At 42.8% G+C, this 25,027-nt stretch overlaps 1 protein-coding gene across 11 annotated transcripts in view; it reads left to right on the top strand.

The window, feature by feature from the left end:
- chl1b (cell adhesion molecule L1-like b) overlaps nt 1-25,027 on the top strand; it is a 1,165,941-nt gene that overhangs the window by 1,064,602 nt on the left and 76,312 nt on the right. For all 11 annotated transcript variants that reach the window (XM_038810694.1, XM_038810698.1, XM_038810699.1 and 8 more), the window contains one exon: nt 2,223-2,402. In XM_038810694.1, the coding sequence (XP_038666622.1) occupies nt 2,223-2,402 (180 nt within the window). The remainder of the gene's footprint in view (nt 1-2,222; nt 2,403-25,027) is intronic.

Here is a 25,027-nt window from a genome sequence, read left to right as displayed (position 1 = left end):
AGGCTAATGACTTGTTGCGGTGATTTGCAACTTATAGGTTTGTCCTTCCTCACTACAGATTGCTACATGATTAACATATTAGTATCACTGTGTGCATTTAAACTTTCTGCTATTTTCTCAGCAAGTTCGGAGACGAGTCTTTCAAAACTGTGGTCTGTGCCTCTCTGCCTCTTCAAATCATCATTGTTGTATCCAGTGGCGTCCAATAATTCTGGATTCCTCTTTTGCATGGCTGTTTGAATCCTAAGTGCATATCTGCAATAAAAGCTAGGAAGAAAAGAGAACATTCATATGCCGTCATTATAATGCTGAAATAAAGTTTTCGCCACATTCCATCAAGAACTATTTTCATTTGTGGTCATTCTTGTCTAAAACGTGCGCCCTGAGCATTATGAGCAGCGAGCATTATCTCTTCCCATATTTGGACCCCACTATACACTAACTAATGGGCCATAATAGAGCTGAAAACACCAGCGATATAGTTCAATATCTGCTTCAGCAGCATTTCAGTGACTTGGAAAGCACTATATCACATAAATTGCTAGGCAACATTTACTGTGTAATGACCATGAATAATGCAAGGTTGTTACTTTAGTTATATGAGTCTTCGTAACCACTGTATTATTTGGTCACTTGATTATTGGGTGTTAATTTGCTTCTCATCCCAATTTGAGCAGTTATAGACTTGCATGATGATAAGAATTTTATGGCTTGGATTTTGCGGTCAGCTACTTAACACAATGACACTTGTCACTATACTCAAAAGAAGCTGCCATTAAAGATGTAGCATCCTCAGTGGCCTGGATTTCCCCTCTCCCCGCAACAGATTTAATCTGGTGCTGTCAAAGGGATCACTATATGCCCAGCAAAAAAGATACAGTTAAATTGGGTAAGCTGCTGATCAGCTGAAGTACTCTCACAATCCGCAAACCAGGTTGCAGAATACACTGAATATTTCACTTTTTATTAAAATTTTACGGAAAGCAAAACAAATGATTGGGACATACCCGTGGGATTAAAATAGAGCTAAAATATCATAATCAAATTGAATTTGCATGTTGTTAAAGAAAAACAGTTGCACTTCAGTCAGCAAAGATCAATATGGTAAAAAGTTCTCAACTCAGTGATTTCCACTTGATTGCTGCATAGGAAGGACCTCAACAGCATACCGAATCACAACACCCAAGGACGAGGAGCAGAAGTAGCTATTCAGCCCCTGTGCCTGCTTTGTCATCTAAAGATCATGTTCGATCTGAGTGTGGTCTCAATTCCACTTTCTTATCTGACACTCCCCCCATAACCTTAGGCTCCCATGTCAGCCCATAATTTATCTAACTCAGCCTTGAATATATTTAAATGATGGCCAATACTCTCTGGGGGGAAATCTCCCCATAACTGACAGCCTATTCAGATTTTAACTGTGGATGCGTACTCCTGAAGTTGTTGCTAGTATGAGAGGAATAATGAAGGCAAACAGACAGTTTTGCCAACATTAATACCACAAGAGGCCCATGTAAATATTCTGATAAAAGAGCACAGGCGATGGTCCTTTATACTAACTAGGTTAATAAAACTGTCATAATATACATCTATGTATATAATGGAGTGCAGACAGGTAGCGATTGACACACAGGATGACCAGTAAGCACACAGAACAGTGCAGCCAATCACCAGACAGGACACTGCCACTATGAAGCCAGAGGGCACTAGGTTTACCGCTCTCTCTGGACCCAGCCACTGAGACAGTCAGAGTTCGTGAGCTAGCCAGTGTAAACACCATGTGGTAGCTAGTAAGTCTGGTCAGGCTAGTACTAGGTCTCCAGTCAATTTAGTATACTGTCAACCCACAGTTGAACATGTATATTAGTTAAGACGTTAAATAAAATCTTATCAAGTGTTGGAGGTCTGTCTCCCGCTACACTGCATCAAGTGCAGTCCACGTCGACGCAGCCTGCCTAACACATCAAAAACGTTGCTGCCTTTTGAGAAGGGATACATTAACCAACCTACTGGGAGAGGAATAGACCAATATTTTAATCATTGCACGCGTTTAACAAAAAAAGAAATAGGTGAACATCAACAAATGCCGTATTTCTGTAACTGTTCATTTACTTCAATTAGTTGTTGAATTAAGAGTGGGAATTATTTTCTTTGTATCTTCCAGATTCAGACTCTGAGTTATAAAATAGCCAAGTCTCACTGTTATGTGTTTTGTTTTACAGTTAATGACACAGAAGAAATTGGTGCCTTGAATAGTATTAATATTACGGATCCTGGTGCAACCAAAATAGTAGTGTCTGACCTAGACACCAGCAGCAAATATAAGTTCTACCTGAATGCTTACACTCAAGCTGGACCTGGGAAACTTATTACAGAAGAAGGAACAACAATTATGCAGGGAGGTAAGACAACTATGTTTGCAAATTGGAATATGCAGTTACAGATTGTTGCAGAATTACAGTCTTGTAATTCAAGGATGTTTGAGTTGCTGATTATCAAAATCATAAAGATCCCTTTTGTACATCAATTATTCATCTTTCTGCACAATTTAGAGCAGTTGGTAATGACTTTGCATTCTCTGTATACACAAATTAAGTTATTTTTACTTGTTTCACTCATTTTGTTTAGTTTATTATTTTGTAAAAAAATGGCAAATGAAAATATATAAATTAGAGGCACAATAATCTAAAATTGTGAAACTTATTAAAGAATATTAGTGTGAAAAATCTGTTTCACAATAAATCCCAAATTGGAACCAGCAATTCTGAAAATATATGTAAATGGTAGTATTTTTTTAAATCTGTGTGCAATCACAATACTTTTGCAACCTGCATAAGTACTACCTATGGTAGACAGCTATCACCTCTGAGCTTTGATTGCATATTGCAATGAGGTTGTGGAACTTACGCTGAGTACTCTGTGTCCATATTAATGGAGGTGGAGCACAGCATACCAGCTGTACAACTGATCAGAAATAAGTAACCTTAGTGAGTTTAAAATATTTTTTTTTTTTAAAAAGGAATGATGAAAAAATAATTGAAATTAACGCAAAAAGTGCCCAGGCTGTGAAGGTTTCCACATCAGGATATTAAAAGAAATTGGTGAAGAATTGCAAGTTAATCATTATTTTCCATAGGTGTCTAGACTCAGGAATTGGGCGCGATCCTCCAGGCACGCTGCGCCGGAAAAGCAGCTCGCCGCGGCATAGCATGGCCGTTAAAAGCCGGGAGACCCCACTCCCAGGATCTACCTGGCTCGCAACGCCTCGCGAGATTCAATGCAATCTCCCGAGACGTTGCAAAGGGAATGCTGCCCCATATGTAAGGAGCAAGAGGGTAACTAGAGAAAGGATTGGCCCACTGAAAGACAAAAGAGGGAATTTATATGTGGACTCAGAGGAAATGGGTGAGATTCTTAATCAGTACTTTGCATCGGTATTCACAAAGGAGAGGGACAAGACGGATGTTGAGGCTAGGGATGGATGTTTAAATACTCTAGGTCAAGTTGTCATACGGAAGGGGGAAGTTTTGGGTATTCTAAAAGACATTAAGGTGGACAAGTCCCCAGGACCGGATGGGATCTATCCCAGGTTACTGAGGGAAGCGAGGGTCGAAATAGCTGGGGCCTTAACAAATATCTTTGCAGCATCCTTGAGCACGGGTGAGGTCCCGAAGGACTGGAGAATTGCTAATGTTGTCCCTATGTTTAAGAAGGGTAGCAGAGATAATCCAGGGAATTATAGACCTGTGAGCTTGACGTCAGTGGTAGGCAAACTGTTGGAGAAGATACTGAGGGATAGGATCTATTCACATCTGGAAGAAAATAGACTTATCAGTGATAGGCAGCATGGTTTTGTGCAGGGAAGGTCATGTCTTACAAACCTAATAGAATTCTTTGAAGAAGTGACAAAGTTAATTGATGAGGGAAGGGCTGTAGATGTCGTATACATGGGCTTTAGTAAGGCATTTGATAAGGTTTCCCATGGCAGGTTGATGGAAAAAGTGAAGTCGTATGGGGTTCAGGGTGTACTAGCTAGATGGATAAAGAACTGGCTGGGCAACAGGAGACAGAGAGTAGTGGTGGAAGGGAGTGTCTCAAAATGGAGACGGGTGACTAGTGGTGTTCCACAGGGATCCGTGCTCGGACCACTGTTGTTTGTGATCTACATAAATGACCCGGAAGAAGGTATAGGTGGTCTGATTAGCAAGTTTGCAGATGATACTAAGATTGGTGGAGTTGCAGATAGCGAGGAGGACTGTCAGAGAATACAACAAAATATAGATAGATTGGAGAGTTGGGCAGAGAAATGGCAGATGGAGTTCAATCCAGGTAAATGCGAGGTGATGCATTTTGGAAGATCAAATTCAAGAGCGGACTATATGGTCAATGGAAGGGTCTTGGGGAAAATTAATGTGCAGAGAGATCTGGGAGTTCAGGTCCATTGTACCCTGAAGGTGGCAACGCAGGTTGATAGAGTGGTCAAGAAGGCATACAGCATGCTTGCCTTCATCGGACGGGGTATTGAGTACAAGAGTTGGCAGGTCATGTTACAGTTGTATAGGACTTTGGTTCGGCCACATTTGGAATACTGCGTGCAGTTCTGGTCGCCACATTACCAGAAGGATGTGGATGCCTTGGAGAGGGTGCAGAGGAGGTTCACCAGGATGTTGCCTGGTATGGAGGGTGCTAGCTATGAAGAAAGGTTGAGTAGATTAGGATTGTTTTCGTTGGAAAGACGGAGGTTGAGGGGGGACCTGATTGAGGTCTACAAAATTATGAGAGGTATGGACAGGGTGGACAGCAACAAGCTTTTCCCAAGAGTGGGGGTGTCAGTTACAAGGGATCACAATTTCAAGGTGAGAGGGGGAAAGTTTAAGGGAGATGTGCGTGGAAAGTTTTTTACGCAGAGGGTGGTGGGTGCCTGGAACGCTTTACCAGCGGAGGTGGTAGAGGCGTGCACGATAGCATCATTTAAGAAGCACCTAGACAGGTATATGAATGGGCGGGAACAGAGGGAAGTAGACCTTGGAAAATAGGAGACAGGTTTAGATAAAGGATCTGGATCGGCGCAGGCTGGGAGGGCCGAAGGGCCTGTTCCTGTGCTGTAATTTTCTTTGTTCTTTGTTCTTAATGGGAAGGTTTACCTTTAGCAAATCTGCATTTTAGAGCGAGGCAGCAAATTTACTCTAATGTGAAGATTCTCGAGGTACCTGAGGTTTTGGGATTCAATCCCTTCGCCTCGGGGACCTCGAGCACCATTTGGTAATGGTCCCCACAAACAGCGACCAGACAGATTGGCACTCTTGGTCTCTCCAAGGAGATTGGAGGCCCCCAGCTGCATTCCCTTGGGGCAGGGTGGTGCCCTTGCACTGCATGTGCCACCTGGGCACCCTGGCAGTGTCACCTGGGTGCCATCCTGGTACTTCTAAGGTGCCCAGGTAGCACTGCCAGCTGGCATGGGCATTGCTAAGGTGCCAGATTGGCACTGGCAAGGTGCCAAGTTGGCATACTTTGCGCATGCATAATCGGGCCCAGGTTGCCCGTTGTGGGTGTTGGGTGGTGCGTTCGGACTGGGGGGGAAGGATGGGAGGTCGGGGGTTCTTTGGGGGGCCTCGTAGATCGGGATGCCATTTAAAAATGGCGTCCCGGTCTCTCACTGTAATGTGGAGTTCCGGCGAGTGGAGCTCCCCATTGTAAAAAAAATGGGGCTATCTGCGGTCTCAGCCGTGCATTCCCCTTTTAGGCCCTTCATTCAAAGCAAATCGCATTGAATAGCCATATGTTTCTTGGCACTGCGAGGGCTGGGAAACACGCAACTAAATGTGCTCACTCAGGGACTTTGTTCCCTTTTGGGAAGATAGCTCCCATTGAGTCAGGATGGGAAAATTGCCTTTATCACTTAATTATTTAGGAAAAACAGGGAGAAATCAGCCAACCACAGACCCGTCATTAGAAATGGAGTGAGTAAGCAGTTGAACAAGTAGGAGGTTGATCAAAGAGGCTCAATATGGATTTGTGAAAAAAAGTAGGTGCTGTCTGACTAATTTAATAATTTTTTCTGAGGAGGTCACTGATGTGTGATGGATAGGGAATTTTATATGGAGAATGTCTCTATTTGCTTCCAAAGGCATTTGGCAGGGTTGTGCACAAGAGATTATCAAAAAATAAGAGTGCACAGAATTGTCGGTAACCTTGTGACATGCGTTAGTCATCTGGTAGGAAACTGAGAGTAGGGATAAGGGTTTGGTCTCTCATTGGCAGATGTGAGAAATGATGTTTTCTGGGGATCTGCACTAGGACTTCCAGTTTCACCAGATATGTTAATGTCTTGACCACAGTACACATGATAAGAAATGAGGAAATTGAGTGGGTTTGAGTAGGCCATCGCAAAGACAATGAGCAGGCAAAATTATAGCCAATGGAATTCAATCAATGTAAATGTGAGGATATTCATTTTGCATTTGAAAAAGTCAAAACACAATATTTTCTTGGTAGTAAGAGACTAGGAGATGTAGAAAAACAAAGGATTTCTAAATCACTGAAAGCTACTGCACAAGTGCAAAAACAAAATTAAAAAGCCTACTGGAATCTAGCCCTTTATTTTAAGTTGGAAATAAAATTCGAAGGTGAGGACATTATACTTAATTTGCACAGAGCATGAGTCAGATCCCATTGGAGTTACCTGTTAAATTTTGGACTTCGGAACCATTTAAAAATGACAGACGGTCATCCAATTTCAGAATTTCTGTCCTCATTCCCTGCACCCCGATTTTTTGGCTGGCACACGATAAGGGTGTGAATAATGAGCCGACATTCTGAACTCCTGACCCAACTGGGTCCATTGCAGTGGAAGGTATCTTCTAGCTCTCTATACGTTTTGTAGATTCAGACTCATGGTTACATACCTAAGAACATACAAATTAGGAGTAGTAGTAGCCCATTCAGCCCCTCAAGCCTGTTCTACCATTCAATAACATCATGGCTGATCTCATCATGTTCCCAACTTCATGTTCTGCTGACACCCCGGTAACCTTTCACTCCCGTGTTAGTCAAGAATCTATCTGTCTCTACATTTAACAATATTCAATGACCTTGCACCTTGCATCCACCGCTCTCTGGTGAATATAGTTCCAAAGACTGTCTGAGAGAAAAAAAAATCCTCTTCTCCATGGTTCACAGATCTCAGAGGAATTGTGAACCTCAGTCTCGATTCAGGAAATTTTGAAAGGTAACATCAAAGGACCTACCCATTCCCCCCATACCCTCTGAAATGAAATGAAATGAAAATCGCTTATTGTCACGAGTAGGCTTCAATGAAGTTACTGTGAAAAGCCCCTAGTCGCCACATTCCGGCGCCTGTCCGGGGAGGCTGGTACGGGAAGGCTGGTATGGAGGCTGGTCTCCATGCTAACATCCGTATTCATAGCCTCTTGTAGCTCCCATTCTAACTTATGCCCCTCTGCCATCCTTAATGGCCCCCTCAAACCTCCATGCCAGCCTTTTCCTATCCATTCACCCAGTATACACTGGGCGGGAATCTTACCATCATTTTCAAAGGATCAGGCTCTGACTGAAAACCAGCCGGTAGCTCTCCAGCTGCACAGACCAGTTTGCCCTCCTGATCTTGAGCCCCTCTGAGTAAAAAAAGAGTGGGCGGGGCAGAGGCTGATAGAGCTGGCAAGGCCAGCTCCACAGAGATCGGACGTCATCTTTAATGGGTACCCTGTTCAGCGCACAAATTGAATAACCTCCAGCCCCTCCCCGTGTAAATGTTTAGGACCCCCCCCTCAAGAGCATCTGAGACTCCCCCTTCCACAATGCCAACATAGGGGCAACCCCCTCCCCCCACCCCCACCCCCTTGTAGGCATCAAGGTGAATGCCATCTCCCCCCACTCCCTCCACCTCACCACTGCAGTCTCGCAGGCACTCCCCCCGCCTCACAGGCATCAGCCTACCCAACACACATAAGAGGAATCCTTCTTATGGGGCTTTCCAGAGGGTCAACCCCTGGCACTGCACCTGGCACAGGTTGGCACTGCCAGGTTTATTCCATTCTAACTTGGAAATGCCAACTTGTGATAGGGGGCATTCCCCCTCTCCAATGGGGCCCCTGGAGAATCCTCTTGATTGAATCTTATTTTACAAAATCTGTTGTAAACGTGATGTCACATCGGCGAGGTTTGAATATTCAGCGTGGGAAGATCACGGGAGGGAGATGGCTAATTATATTAAAATGCCTGCAAAATCATAAAAATGAGGTTCTCGCCCTTCATGGGTGTGAACCTTATAATGTCACCAGCAAGGGACGTGGAAAATCGGGAAACACGATCTCTCCAGAAAGAATCGCATTTCCCAATTCTCTACGAATTTTCTGCCTGTGTTGGTGATCCTGCAGACCGCTAACGCAAATTCAAAATTACCCCCACTATGTACAGAACCAATGAATCTGATAATAACAATAGCTTGTGAAAGCTTCTTAGAAAAAAACACCGATTTGTAATTTTTTAAAAACGCGTTCATGCAATCTTATAGATGTGTCAATTAAACAAACCATTAACATAGCAGTAGTGGAAACAATAAGAACGTGACATCCCACAACCTTCTGAAAATAAACATTGAGTCATTGACAAAAGAGATGACAGAAAAATAATTTGCTATAACCTCATAGAGATGTCAATCAAGCAAAATGAATATACCTTTGTGCCTGTGTAACAAAATCACACACTTACAGAAATGCCATTGTTACTACAGGGCTTATTGGCTCTGTACATTGCTTATATTGGCTGAATGGGCATGGAAGGTATAGGGCGCCATTGGGAGTGGTTGTGGGCCATTATTTGTCATTGAATTGGCACGTGTGATCGAAGGGACCATGGAAGTGGTTGGAAGGCATTAGTTGGCATGAGGTTGGCATGTAAGTGCCATGAGATGAGGAATGGATGAATAGGATGTGATGCTCTGCGAGGACTCAGGGCCTAAATGTCACCAACCAATTGGGACAAAGTCCCAGAGAACTGAGACAGACCTTTTAACCAATCCACCTCGGCAATCAGCTGCCCCTGGAGCCACTTTGATCTATTTCTGGACTATGCCCTGTCCCCACATCTCCAGAGTGAAAGTAGCGCCAAAATAAGTACTTAGTAATCGGCGGGTCTGTCGAGTCGGGAAATTTTCTGCTCAAGCTAACAAGCCTTGGGAGCACAAATCCAGACCCAAATATCAGATCAGGTCTATTAAGCTTGGAAAGAATAAAGTGCACATCCATCAGAATTATAATGGGGCTGAACGAGTTAAATTATGAGGAATAGTTTTCATAATCTTGGTTTGCATTCACTTGAGTTTAGGATTTTGAAAGGCCATCTATGAATTGTTTAAAATGATGATGAAGACACTCGATAGAGAAGATATGAAAAAAAAATATATTGTGTAGATTTCAGGCACACAATGGGCAGCACAGTAGCACAGTGATTAGCACTGTTGCTTCACAGCTCCAGGGTCCCAGGTTCGATTCCAGGCTTGGGTCACTGTCTGTGCGGAGTCTGCACGTTCTCCCTGTGTCTGTGTGGGTTTCCTCCGGGTGCCCCGGTTTCCTCCCAGTCCAAAGACGTACAGGTTAGATGGATTGGCCATTCTAAATTGCCCTTAGTGTCAAAAAAGGTGAGGTGGGGTTGCTGGGTTACGGGGATAGGGTGGAGGCGTGGGCTTACGTAGGGTGCTGTTTCCAAGGGCCGGTGCAGACTCAATGGACCGAATGTCCTCCTTCTGCACTGTAAATTCTTTGATTCTAAGATGTCAGAATCTTAAACATTGAGCTAGGCTAGGTAATATCAGAAAGAACTATTTCTCACAAAATGTAATTAATTCTAGGTCAATTAAAATTTTCAAGACTAAAATCAACAATTTTTTATTAAGTAAGTAATGATATCAGGGGTGAGGATCAAAGGTGGGTAAACAAAGTTCAGAATACAGATCAGGAAATTAAACAATTGACTGGTGGAACGGACTTGAAGGACTGGATAGTCTGCCCCTTTCCCTACCATTCAAGGAACACAAAATCTTACTTGCTTTGTACCCAATTAAATCGGGGGTGATTCTGAGCCCGCACTAGCTGTTTGTGAGATGGGCGGCATGGATGGGAAATCCCATGAGAATTGAGAAATGCAATTCTTGTAGCAGAAATCGCGTTTCCCGATTTTCCCCGCCCTTCGCCATGACGTCAGGGTGTGAACCTCAGTTCAATAGATTTCCACGTATTTAAATAATATTAGCAGGCTGCAAACCACATGATCCATCCTCATTAAATATTCTAAAGCCTTCAAAGTTTACAACTGGTTGGCTAGATGAGAAGCAGTCAAGGAAACCCCATGGGGGCAGAGTGACATGCCTGGGCAGTGCCTGCACAGGAGCCCCTGGCATAGGTTGACATTGACAGATTGGCACAATGCCAACATGACAGTGCCAACCTGTCAGTGCCAACCTGTGCCAGGGCCGTGCCAGAGGCAGGACCTATTGGGAGCCCCATGGGGGGGTGGGGGGGGGGTGCTGCATTTATGTATGGTAGTGGAGGTGAGAGCGGACACTGAGGGGATGGGGAGTGGAATGCTGTCGAGAATTCTCAGTGGTCGGGTGAGTGCCCCGATACCTCTGTGATGGGGGCGGGGGTTCATTAGGCTGCTGTGATGATCACCTCAATCTCAGTGGCGCCGTTTGCCGGCTCTATGAGATCCCACCCTTCCAGACTGTTGCTGCAAACATTGCCCATTCATTTTTGTTTCTAAGAAATCTGTACAAGTGGAGAGTTTTTTTAAAATTTAGAGTACCCAATTATTTTTTCCAATTAAGGGGCAATTTAGTATGGTCAATTCACCTACCCTGCACATCTTTTGGGTTGTGGGGGTGAAACCCACGCAGACACGGGGAGAATGTGCAAACTCCATACGGACAGTGATCCAGGGTCGGGATACGAACCCGGGTCCTCAGCGCCGTAGGCAGCAATGCTAACCACTGTGCCACCGTGCTGCCCACAAGTGGAGAGTTACACACCAGTTTTCAGCCTGAGCCTGACACTTTGCCAAATTCTGGTAAGATTCCACCCAAAGACTCTCATTGTCAGAGGGAAGAAGGAAACAAGATGCTGGGCAATGTGCAATAATTAAAAACTATATTCAAGTTCTGGTTGCAATCGAGTTGTAATATTTTCCATTATTTCATGAACTAATACAGCTATACTTCAGAACACGATGATCTGCTTTTCAGGAGTTTTGAGTGAACGCAGTTCCTTGGAACGTGCATCATTACATTCAACTCAAATGTACAACAGAAATGTTGTAGAGTAGAGCAGCTACAGAGTAATCAAGCTACAACTCAAGGTTATGCAAACAATTAATATATCAACTTCAGCCTCCTATTCATAAATTTGAAGACAGATTTGCCTATTGTCTTCAGAAGTATATTCCCAAGTAATTACTGAACAGAGGATTTTGTGCATTTCTGCCCTTGCACTTTGGTTTGATAATTCTCCAGTGCTGAAATCATTAAATACAGCCCATGATATTTAATTATCGGGATCAAGCATTCGACTTTAATGTATGAGCTTTAAACACTTGCAACAAACCAGCCTAGTTAGGCAGCTGATGTGGAGCAAGCTAATTCCTGGTACATCACCTTTCAAATGGTCTGTTCAACAATAAAGTAAAATCAGGGTATTTGGTGCAACTATATTCCTTGCTGTTACAGTATTTGGCAGCAACTACTATGCTAAATACTGTGCCTCGAGAGAAAACTCAAATATTGTGTGTTCAGATATAGAAAATTTGCACATACTGTATTCAGCAAGGTGATCTACGATATTGTTTCCATGCTGTTGCTTCTATCTATGTTAATGGGAGCTGGGCACAGTTTTTCATGTTGAGCATTTACAACCAATAGGCCGTGATTTCTTGGTTCATTTAAGGCTGAACATAAAACACTTAACACACTTTTATCATCTTTAAAGTAGTTTTGTAAATTCTAATGACTATTTCATTCCCTTTCAGCAATAAAGAAATACTGTTGCACATTAGATTAAATGACATAGAACATTCCAGATGAGATTTTGAAGATTAAGCCTTGGTTCCAGCTAAATTATTGTGAAACCAAAAATGTATCTATTGTTTGAAATACCAGATCATTTTAAAAGTAATAAATAGCAATTATGCAAATATCTTCACTTCACGATGTAACAAAGGTCCGTACAGTTGGAGGAAGGAGGACTGTGTCACTGAGACAAGTTCTCTTGGTTCATCTATTTCCTTGATCCAAAATATGTGAACATACATCACACCCCACACCAAATAAAGCTGAATCAAGAAATTAATAATTTCTCAATTTGGCAAATGGTCTCTGAATTATGGATAGAATCTATGTTTCATTCATAAGCTAGCTCTTAAACAGAAACCTGTACAAAAATAGACAACATCTTATTTTGAGGGTAAATTATGGCAGCATTCAAAAAGAACACACAAAATGTTTTCCACAAACAGAGATTGTATGGAATCTTCCCAAATAGGCAACTACTTGCTTACCCACTATCCTAAAAGAATGCGAAGGTCTTCACCGATAGGTAAATACGTTTCCCCTTGAGATTTGCCGCATAGATTTCCCAAGTTGTTAGCCAAATTTGGGATTTTCAGAAACAAATGAGAAATATAAATGCATCAAACACCATTCTTTTCCATCCTCACGTCAAAAAAAAAGTGTGCGAGAGTGGCACGGTGGCACAGTGGTGGGCACTGCTGAATACAGCGCTGAGGACCCGGGATCGAATCCCAGCCCTGTCCGTGTGGAATTTCCACATTCTCCCCGTGTCTGCGTGGGTTTCACCCCCGCTATCCAAAGATGTGCAAGTTAGGTGGTTTGGCCTCGCTAAATTGCCCCTTAATTGGAAAAAATATATAATTGGGGACTCTAAACATTTTTTTAAAAAGCGTGTTGCTGAGCAGTTTACGTACCCTGTGGTATGATGCATACTACTGGATTGTTTGGGCAGCACGGTAGCATTGTGGATAGCACAAATGCTCACAGCTCCAGAGTCCCAGGTTCGATTCTGGCTTGGGTCACTGTCTGTGCGGAGTCTGCACATATTCCCCTTGTGTGTGCGTGGGTTTCCTCCGGGTGCTCTGGTTTCCTCCCACAGTCCAAAGATGTGCAGGTTAGGTGGATTGGCCATTATAAATTGCCCTTAGTGTCCAAAATTGCCCTTAGTGTTGGGTGGGGTTACTGGGTTATGGGGATAGGGTGGAGGTGTTGACCTTGGGTAGGGTGCTCTTTCCAAGAGCCGGTGCAGACTCGATGGGCCGAATGGCCTCCTTCTACACTGTAAATTGTGTGTGTGTGTGTGTGTTATCTCTCATTTGTGCACTTGTTTGTCACTCCTTGTCATCATCCTGAGCAAGCAGCAACTGTGACTATCAGATGGCAAAAATTAAAAGCAGACTTGTAACGGAATAGACTTGTTCCTAGTTCAGAAAATGGCCTCCCAACAAATAACATATGTGCAACCAAGGCAAGGAAACACTGAAGTTGATATTAAAACATAAAATAGCTGGTTTTGCAAATCATGGGCTAATTAATTTTAGTGAGCCAGGAACAGCATAACTGGTGATGTTTATAATGTGCAATTAACAACAGAGATTCAAGACTAACGGAAGTATGTTGAGTGAAAAATGGACCTGTTGTAGAAAGTATGGATCTTCTGAAAGTAATAGTGGTGAATGGCACTGCTGATTACAGGCAGGTTAGTAAATTTACTCCTGCCTCATCTCCATAACCGTGCCCATTCTGCCTTTTCAAATAGCAATCCAATTCCCTTTTGAATATCACACCTGCCTCCACCACCCTCTCAGGAAGTTCATTCCAGACTTCAACTGCCCTCTGGAAGAAAAGAAAAATTCCTCACATCACTTTTACTCCTTTTGCCAATTATTTAGAATTCCTCCCCAGTTCTTGATGCACCTTTGAGTGGGAAGAATTTCTCACTATTTACCTTGACCATACCCCTCAGCATTTTGAATAACTTTATTCAGTCTCCTCTCAGTCTACTTTTCTCAAAGGAAAACAAACCCAACCTCTCCAATCTATTCTCATGGTGTTAGGAATGCAAAGGTTGTTTTAAAGGATTTATATTTGTACTGGAATACATCAGAAATAAAGAAATATTTTAAGTGTGTTTAACGTTTTGTGCCTGTAAGGGTAAAACCTATAGTTTGATATGTGCAGGGGTTGGTTCCAGTTCCAACTGTGGTTCTAATGTGCTTAGAGATGGCTATGACATGAAAAATAAATGGGTTAACAGGTGCACTTAGCAACTGGAGGCCCTTGTAAGTTAAGGAAAAATCTTTTAAGTTTTAGTTGAAATTGTGCTTTCAAAACACGTGAAATAGGCGCCATGGCTGATTAGGGAGAGAGAGGGGGTACGAACAGTGTCCAACATTGCCATAGTGTGCTGACAGTTGTGCCACTGGCTAGGGATTTTTACCAGTGCCGGGGGGAGTAGCGGGGGGCAGCAAGGAGGTGGACCATGGGGTCAGGGTGGGCAGGCTTGGAACACCATTGCCACAGGCTGCCATGCGGCTGTGTATGCCACTGACTGCCCACTGTAAACCTAGCACCATGGGTTGTATCGGTGCCATTCCTCAGGCCACCCCTCCTCAGTACCCTCTGGCCCCCAGCTGACTCATCAATGGGATGGGCTCACTCCAGTGCAACCAGTGCCATGTTGTTGGCTGGGATGAATGTGTGTGGGGAGTGGAGTGCTAATATGCGGCTGCAGATTGTCAGCCTCTCGAATATCAATCATGACCCCGGTGAATCCGACACCATTTACCATTGCAATTGATTGTGTTCCAGAGGCACCGGTGCTAGCCCCTCAATGGTCTTTGAATTGGTCCAGGTAAGGCACAGTTTTGCTGTCATAGAACTCCACAAACCCTGCCCCATGTCAACACTTAGCCTCAGGAACGGAAAATCCGGCTGATCTTTTGAGCCAGAGTTCCATTCTGGGATCCTACCAGTCAGCTATAACATCAATTGAGATTGTAACATTAGCCACAGTTCTTTACACCAAGAACTTTCCTGTGAATCTCCTCTGCATCAATGAAGACTTCTGTATGGCCTGAAATCTCTATTCACCCTCAGACCACAGATTGCTAAGGAACAAAAACTGACAATTGTGTAACCATGCACCTCTTTCTTTCCAACTTCTCTCCTTTTCCATTTCTCTCCTTTCCCTTGGCCCAAAACTCTATTTGCGTTTATGTTTTTCACACACTTAAGATCTGCCCTCTGGCCAGCCAGTAAAAAAAGTAAAATAAAATACAGTTCGATAAAGTTTTGGTGAAAAAGTGCTCCTCCGAAAAGAGCTGATCGTCATAGCACAGATACTAGCACTGCCAAGGGTTGTACCGGATCAGGATCTGCAGTTTGTGAGTCACCAGGAACAAGTGAGCTGCAGAAAGCCTGGGGGAAGCACAATGTGTGCCAGATAACCAGAGAAAGAAGCAGCAGAAGCATTCTGCTGTGGAAATCTCAGAAGAGGACTTCAATCGAGAAATGTACTGGGAAATATTGATGGGCTTACACTCAGAAATGCCTGGCACATTGGCAGGTAAGCTACAGAGCCTACTATTACTGTCATGAAGCATACAGGAGCCCATTTCTAACTTGGCACAGAGCTTGGATTGTATCTTTTCCGATATGGGAGTGGTGACAAACTGCAAGAGAGCACTTGCGGACCGAGTCATGAGGCTGGGTTTGATGGTTGATGTCTTGGCTTAGATTAGAGAATAGGCAGAATCCAATAAACATAACACCGGAATGCAGTAGTAGAAGGGTAAACTGAGGCAATGTGATCTCTGCTGGTTGCCATGTAAGCCCAGCTTGATGCCTTAACAAGCTCAGATTGTCTGCAGATTCCAGTGCTCTAAGCGGTTTGCAGGATCTTGCAACAGTCCACAATTTGTCCTCCAGCAGATGATAAGGTTTGTTGAGGCACCATGATCCCACACTAGAACCGTCATTTTGTTGCAGTCCCAGATGAAAACCCAACATTTTGTTAGTATCCCATTCGGGTCCTGTAACTTTTACTGTAAAGTTGCCAAGGTACTTCAAGAATAAAGCCATAAGATTCCGTATTTCTAAATGGACATGAGAATATTTACTAGACAAGAGTTAGCTAAGCCAGCAGTTAATACTCTCTGTCTTGTATTGTGGCATACAGATTTAACAGACAAACTGTTGTTAAACACAACTCAAATGTCATGTTGAATGGCAGAAACAACAAAGACAAGTCCCACAAATATTTCAGCACCCCATCCAGATGTCAGTTATCACTGCGAGTCACCAAAATCCTTTAAACACTCTGTTTTCCTCACAAGGGAATTTTGCTCCTCTCTTTCAAGGATCAAGCTTCTGATTTCTCTCAACAGCCACTCCAACTCAGATTGCCCCAACTACTGCTTGCCTCACAGTTGCTCAATATCTTCTCCTGTGACTGCACCTCCCTGGATCCACAAGGTTGCACCTGAGCATCTCATCAGTAGCATGATCCCAGCTAGATGGATGCTCCAAGCAGAACACTACTGCTAAGTCCTAATTCCCAACTGCGCCAAGCAACTACTGCAGCAGGTTTTGAATATATAGAACATAGAACATAGAACATAGAACGATACAGCGCAGTACAGGCCCTTCGGCCCTCGATGTTGCACCGACATGGAAAAAATCTAAAGGCCATCTAACCTACACTATGCCCTTATCATCCATATGCTTATCCAATAAATTTTTAAATGCCCTCAATGTTGGCGAGTTCACTACTGTTGCAGGTAGGGCATTCCATGGCCTCACCACTCTTTGCGTAAAAAACCCACCTCTGACCTCTGTCCTATATCTATTACCCCTCAATTTAAGGCTATGTCCCCTCGTGCTAGCCACCTCCATCCGCGGGAGAAGGCTCTCGCTGTCCACCCTATCTAACCCTCTGATCATTTTGTATGCCACTATTAAGTCACCTCTTAACCTTCTTCTCTCTAACGAAAACAACCTCAAGTCCATCAGCCTTTCCTCATAAGATTTTCCCTCCATACCAGGCAACATCCTGGTAAATCTCCTCTGCACCCGTTCCAAAGCTTCCACGTCCTTCCTATAATGAGGCGACCAGAACTGTACGCAATACTCCAAATGCGGCCGTACTAGAGTTTTGTACAACTGCAACATGACCTCATGGCTCCGGAACTCAATCCCTCTACCAATAAAGGCCAACACACCATAGGCCTTCTTCACAACCCTATCAACCTGGGTGGCAACTTTCAGGGATCTATGTACATGGACACCGAGATCCCTCTGCTCATCCACACTACCAAGAATTTTACCATTAGCCAAATATTCTGCATTTCTGTTATTCTTTCCAAAGTGAATCACCTCACACTTCTCCACATTAAACTCCATTTGCCACCTCTCAGCCCAGCTCTGCAGCTTATCTATGTCCCTCTGTAACCTGCAACATCCTTCCGCACTGTCTACAACTCCACCGACTTTAGTGTCGTCTGCAAATTTACTCACCCATCCTTCTGCGCCCTCCTCTAGGTCATTTATAAAAATGACAAACAGCAACGGCCCCAGAACAGATCCTTGTGGTACGCCACTCGTAACTGAACTCCATTCTGAACATTTCCCATCAACTACCACTCTCTGTCTTCTTTCAACTAGCCAATTTCTGATCCACATCTCTAAATCACCCTCAATCCCCAGCCTCCGTATTTTCTGCAATAGACGACCGTGGGGAACCTTATCAAACGCTTTACTGAAATCCATATACACCACATCAACTGCTCTACCCTCGTCTACCTGTTCAGTCACCTTCTCAAAGAACTCGATAAGGTTTGTGAGGCATGACCTACCCTTCACAAAACCATGCTGACTGTCCCTAATCATATTATTCCTATCTAGATGATTATAAATTGTATCTTTTATAATCCTCTCCAAGACTTTACCCACCACAGACGTTAGGCTCACCGGCCTATAGTTACCGGACTTATGATGGCATAAGTGCACAAGGAGAGTGTTGAACCGAGGGAAAAGAGGGAGACGAGAAAGACAAAGGTGCGTGATTACATTGTAGCCACCGAAGTTGGCCACTTCCCGACATAAAATGGAGAATTGAAATGCATGCAGGGAAAATTGGACAATGTCAGAAAGACAAGCAGGCTGCAGAATCTCTCTGTGTATTTTGTCTGCAGAGAAACCAGACAGCACTGAAACTAACAAGTTTGCATATTAATGAAGCGATCCCCGGGAACAATGGATACAACGATTAGCTACATTTGGGACATTCTATAGCAGGTCAGACTTCCCGGCACCAACGGGTGTCTGAAACAATAAGTTACAAACAGCCCCAAGAACCGCCCAGCGATCGGCAAACAGCCCCAGTATTGGGGAATTCAAACCAATCGATTGGTATGAGGTCCAATCGATTGCAAGCAGGTATAGGGTCCGCCCAGATGGGCGCAAAGCCCCTGTGACCTATAAAGGACAGATCAAAAGTCCAGCTCCCTCTCTTAGCCGGCCCTCCCAGCAGAACACCTTTGCAGCAGCTCTCTAAGAACTTGAACGTGAGAAGAAGAGGCCTGGCCAACAGCTACATCGACAAGTAAGTGTCAACCAATGCACGCTATGAGAGTAGACACTCCTGGCCCCTTAGCCCGTACCAACTGGGAAGCTTGCAGTCTCAGGGCAGAACAAGAGGTCATTGTTCCCTGATCCAGTGGGTTCCCTTATCGAAGATAAGTATTGGCTTATAGTGGTAGGAATAGTTTAGTCCATTAGTATTAGTTGCATGAGTATCGATTTACTGTGTAATAATAAATGTGTTTGATTGAACCTTACTAACTGGTGTATTGAGTCATTGATCTGAACTTGAACTTGAACCTCATGGCGGTATCATAAGGATACCTGGCGACTCATGAGCTAAGGAATAAAACAGAGCCAATTGAGTGTAAAACACACTCACCAGAACGAGCAACAACATAATTGTCAGTTTTTGTACCCCAGCAATTTGTGGGATGAGGGTGAACTGAAATTTCAGTCGTTGAGGATGTCTTTATTGACACTGGTTGTCGTGAGCTCAGTGATGGCCATGCCAATAATGTCAAGTAAGGTCTTCTCCAAGGAGTTGGGGACATGCAGCTGTCCTTCTTATCTCGTGTATCCTGTTATCAGAGCATCAGTGAGTGTACTATAATATTTTTCGGCACTAATATCTGTCATAGCCCAAAAAGTGGAAGTGCATGGAAGCTATGAAGTGTGGATATGAGGCTTGCAGCTGTACTAAGCCTGCGGACAGTGGTGTGGTACTTGAATGTTCGGCATGAATCCTGATTTCTAGATATTGTTAGTGATGGGTTGTGGTCCATTGAGAACCACACATCCAGTATGTGAGGTTGGTGGTATGGATGGTAGGAGATGGAATTATCAAGAAGTATTCACTCATTTCGACTACTCCTGTGAGATCATTGAACTTTTCCCAACAGTGTATGAAAGTCGCTATACGGGCCAAGCTCCTTTCATTGATCTATGTGTCTATTTGTTCCCAGTACCTGCGAACTATATATCCAGAGGGCCTAGTAATGACTACTTGTTTTCATATCCTGTACAAAAACCTCTTCTACTGTATTTCACATTCTGGAAGACGGTTGTTTGGCCTGCTACTTAGGACTATTCAAGGTTAGGCACTCTTTCCCAGCCACTTAGAATCATACAACACCTACAGTGCAGAAGGAGGCTATTCAGCCCAAAGAGTCTGCACTGGACCACCGAAAGAGCACCTTATTCTGGCCCAATCCCTCGCCCTATCCCTGTAATCCCATAACTCCACCCAACCTTTTGACATTAAGGGGCACTTTAGCATGGCGAATCCACCTAGCTTGCACATCTTTGGACTGTGGAAGGAAGCCAGAGCACCAAAGGAAACCCATGAAGACACGGGAAGATGTGCAACTCCACAGAGACAGTCACCCGAGATCAGATCAAACCTGGTCACTGGCGCTTTGAGGCAGCAGTGCTAGCCACTGTGCCGCCCTTCTGGAAAAAACTGCAACCAGAATGCATCTCCCATTTAAGAGCTGCCATCTGGTTTTAAGAAGTGCAAGCAAGCTATTGGTGCTAACTTTGCACAAACCTAAATCCCCTGATGAATGTGGAGGTTCCCAATAGCACATTTATCATTGGGCAACACATCACAATCACGGAAATGAGCAGACATCCCAAGGTTTGCGTGCTGCAGAATCACTCCTACAGGATGTGGGGGAAACGTGCAATGTGAATCCTCTGCCCACTAAAGGGTGATTATTGACGTTTTAGCCCAGAATGTCTCTACGTTATAAAAAAAACAGTAATCCAATGCAGGGAAAAACCCTGCTCAGTATGGCTGGAGGAAAACACCATTCCTGTTGTCTAAAAAAAATGCAAAATTATTTAGTTTGGCCCCGTCTTTGCCCATGAAGCATGTGTCGAACCATTGGTATGGTCATAGATATGGGCAATGTCCGCGACTTAGCCAGTAATGCTTGCTAAAATTTTGATATATTTAATTATTGAAAACTTCAGAACTGTACCTGATCAATATATTATGAGAAGCTTTCCCATCAGAGTTTACAGTTGTTCTCAATATGAGAAACATTCAAAGCATTCATTTTTAAAATGCCTTTTGAACATTCCAGAGTCATATGAGATCAACAAAGTACTTCTATTTACATGTCCATTTTAGGGGTAATGTTCCACTTTTAGTGTGTTTTCTCCTCCCTTCAATTGTTCAACAAATAGCTTCTTTCCCCGATTGTTATGCACATATTGTGCAATCTGCACAAATAAATCTAAATGTTGAATTCTACCTGTAATTCTGTAATAAATAAGCGTCTGCAGATCTCAGAAATTCAGCTGCAATTTATTTGTTGTGCGTCTTGAGTTCCAAGATGACAGGCACCCTGGGGTTCCGCAAAATAAACAAACCACAAAGGAATAGAAGGGAAATACAAGAAGAAAAAAAGAAGTGAGATTGAATGCAGGCTTTTCAATGAGGCAAAACAGCCGGATACAAATGTCCTGATGAAATTTGGGAAAATGTTTCCAGTATTTTCCATGATGTTGAACACAGCGTGAGCATAGTTTTACGATAGCAAAACACTGCCGATGTTATCAATAAGAGACAGAGAAAGCTGGAAATACTCCACAAATCTGGCAGTATGCATTGAGATAGAAACTGGGTCACCAACTTTGAAATGTTAACTCTGTTTCAGATGCTCCCAGCACTCTTGAGTATTGCCCTCATTTTCTGATCATCCATAAGAACGGTTTTGTTGGTTTCCATGTTTTTGAGTACGTTGACATTACTCGGCACACATGAACATACTTTTGGAAACAGCCAGAAAAGATAACCATATCTAATCTTGGAGTACGCTCAGATGTAGTTTCTCCAAATGAGTTAGAAATTATTGATTTTGATTCCAAATGATCAGATTAGCCAGATATTGTAAAAAGTAGTTGTTGATGTGACTTTTTAAATCAACCATAATTTGTTTATTCAGTATGTGATACATTAATCTGTGCAACTCCTTGGCTGTTCCTAATGTTACGGACAGGAGGGGGGTTAATTTAAACTGCACCAATTTCTCCTCTCACCACACATCCATTAACAGAGAGGTTTGATTTATTTCCCTTTTTATAAGCGGTGGCGTATTATCCAATTTTGTATTAAGAACCCTCAAGCAAACATGAGGTAGGATGAACTCAAAGAGTTGGTTTATTTTCACACACTCAAACTACAAGAGGAGGGTTGCAATGTTAGCCCCTTTGCAGTCATAGAGTAAAAGAGGGATAGAGAAAATAAAGATTTACACTGCAAAGATCACAGAAAATAAATGTTGTTTCACATGGTAAGCGAGTTGAAAACCAATGCTGGATAATTCACTTTGTGTTGACTTAATATAATGAGTGGGGCACATAAAGATGAATCAGTCTTGTAGGCAATGGTGCAAAATTTCCAGCAGAAGCAGCGTAGAAGGGGTCAGTGTCCAATCTGGAACTTGCTTGTCTGTGAGGCTGCTAATCAGATGACACAAAAACAGACTGAGTCTCTGCAGATCAGCAAGGCAATATGACTGATTCCACAAGTCAGAGGCTCATGTCACATTACACCCCCTCGCCACACTGTCTTTGACAAAGGGCACGTAGCCCAAGATAGTGAAAAGTCTCAACCATTAAGAATTCAAAGTAAAGTTTCGGGCTATTTTCTCTTAGCAGATGAGCAGACTCCTGTTGGCCAGCCTGGGTTGTGAAATGCAGATGGCCATTGTATAGCTATCTTTGAATTTGGTCTGTGCAGCCCATAGGGACAATTGGTGGCTCTTCCAAGGATAACGATGTGCAGATTTCTCTGATACTGCCAGGTAGGATCTTTTGTTTGGGGTCACAGACAGACATAGATTCAGCCATTTTAGATATTTATTCAGTTTGAAATATTTTGAGATAGCAATGAGTATATCTCTATATATTTTATTTTTTTTAAAACATACATACCTTGGTCTGTCACACTGATGAGATATTAGTATGAGTTATAAGGATGTCTGAGACAAACTGCTGAAGTTGTCAATTAACTGAAAGCACATCATTGAACTCAGACTAAGAGTGGTCTTCGCCTGGAGCAAGCTTTATAATCAGCTGTTTCAACATTCTTCAACAATGGGCTCTTCAATCCTGCCCTATAGATTTAAAATATAGGAGACACTTGAAGTGAATTTATTTAAAGAACTCAGCGTTTGTGGTCATGGGTTTTAAATATTTAAATATCAGTGCAAAGTGCGCTGCTCAAATATACTGCCTGCTTGAATTTAATAATTTAAAATCAATAAACACAAAGGTTGAACATTCATAGTCTACCGTATAATTAAAGCTTTGCATCTGCCATGGTTCTGCCATGGCAACGCAGCACATTGACGTGACTATCATGTTCATTGAATATGAAATGTACTTGTTGGTTTCAATTTTACCTTCACTAAAAAGCAACCATCAAATAAAATATCCAAATGCAAATATGCATGCAAGGCATATCACCTTTTCATCAAATATTCCTGTTTGTAAACATGAGTCAATAATATCCCTGAGAAAAGTGAGAATGCCTTTATTTGCCATTCCTCTATGAATGTTTCCCCTTTCTCCTGGCATCAAAATATGGATCTCACAACCTGTTGCACCAATATTGTAATATTTCATATTTGAACAGTGATCATTTCATCCTATTAACACACCTTCTTCCTCGAACCGGATACAAGCTTGTGTTCTGCTTTATTTTCAAGTTCCCATGATTGAATTAGGCCTTCTGACATGTTGGGGCACGGACCACTGCATACATTCAAATTTTCTATGTTGCATGCAAACACAGTTTGCTTTGACTGATGGTGAATTCTTCAGAGTCCCTCATTCTTAATCATTGCCCCGCACGGTGACATGATTGGCAGTTCTGTATTTGGATTTTGAAGTTCAGAAAATTCAAAAATCATTGAAGTGACAGAGCAAAATTATTAATGGAGCTGATAGATAACACAACCAAGAATGTGGATTGAGTGGATGGTTAATCTAAGTTCAAACTACAGAAATCAGAGAAAAAGAATGAAACCAGAAATAAGGACAGCAATTAAGACAGAATACAGGTCCAGAAGTTAATGAAAGAAGGAAACAATTATGTGGGGAAACAAACAAAAAAGGGGAGAGAACAATGAGTAAAGAGGAAAAATAAGTCTGTATTGCTCATTCATTGATACAAAGGAGTTTAAAGTGTACATCAACTAGAAGACAGTAATCTACTCCACTCCACACGAACATCAAATACACAGTGTGCGTTCCACCCTATCTTCTTTGCACACATGTCAAGAGTCTCTTCTTTCATTTGTTCAGACTCCCAACAGTTATTCAATGCAGTGTTACCAGTTCCTGAGTTTTGGCCCATATTTCAGAGTGGGAACAGAAATTCTTGGATATCTGTCAACCATGGAAAAGACCAGAAGCTATGTGGTAGGCTTGAGCCAACCTATGGCAACCTTACGCAGGGATAAACTAGATTCTCTAAACAATTTGAGACTGAAAAAACCATATAGGCAGGTACATGTCAGGATACCCACATACAAAATCTCTGTTGGAGAATGCATGATTAGGAAGGTTTCCAATCTATTCATGAAGAGGTGGATGGCACTATTTACCTCTTCCCTGCCGAGGGAATGTGTGGATCCATCTAGTATATCTTCAGGCATCACATACTTGCATGCTGAGATAGAGATTACCTCTGTTGGCCTCAGGTATTTCCGCACTTGGCACACAAGCTTACAAGATTCCTAAAGCAGGAGCAGGAAACCTCTCAACCTGGATATCCCTCCACACTATCTAAGGCAAGCTTGCTTTTGCTTGGGGTGTATGCAGGCTCCACCTCAAAGAAGATTCTACAAAGAAACCAAAGATCCCAGACTAATTTCAACTACCGCTGCATTGCTGCTAAGCTTAAGGTGGCAGTACACAGGCCGAGCTATGGATTTTCATCCCCTTTAACTTCAGGAAGATGAATTTCCTCTGAGCACTTTCTCTCGCACACCAGTTAATGTACTTATGTCAAATTCCTCTTTGTGCTACTTTCATGAGATGATTAACCTCACTTATTTTAAGTGGATTAAGAGATCTGTTGTAACAGATCACAGAGGAATTTCAGATCTCTGCTAACTTTCAAATGTTTCTCCTTCTGCCTGAATGATGAGAAGGTATTATTGAAGACTAGCTTATTCCAGATTTCTCCAGAGAGTGGAGAATGCTTTGTTGAAAGTCTCCGGCAATAAATTCTCAGTTCATCAGGTGTAACTTTCAACTCAATTTAAGGCACCTTGACACCTAAGCATGAGTTTAACTGGTAGCAATGTCATGTCAGGAATGTTTAATTAGTTCCAGGGGGAGAAATTTATT

Source organism: Scyliorhinus canicula, chromosome 11, assembly GCF_902713615.1.
Source record: "Scyliorhinus canicula chromosome 11, sScyCan1.1, whole genome shotgun sequence".
Lineage (NCBI taxonomy): Eukaryota > Metazoa > Chordata > Chondrichthyes > Carcharhiniformes > Scyliorhinidae > Scyliorhinus > Scyliorhinus canicula.
Note: the sequence above shows the minus strand (reverse complement) of the source record. Positions and strands in the feature narration are given on the sequence as shown.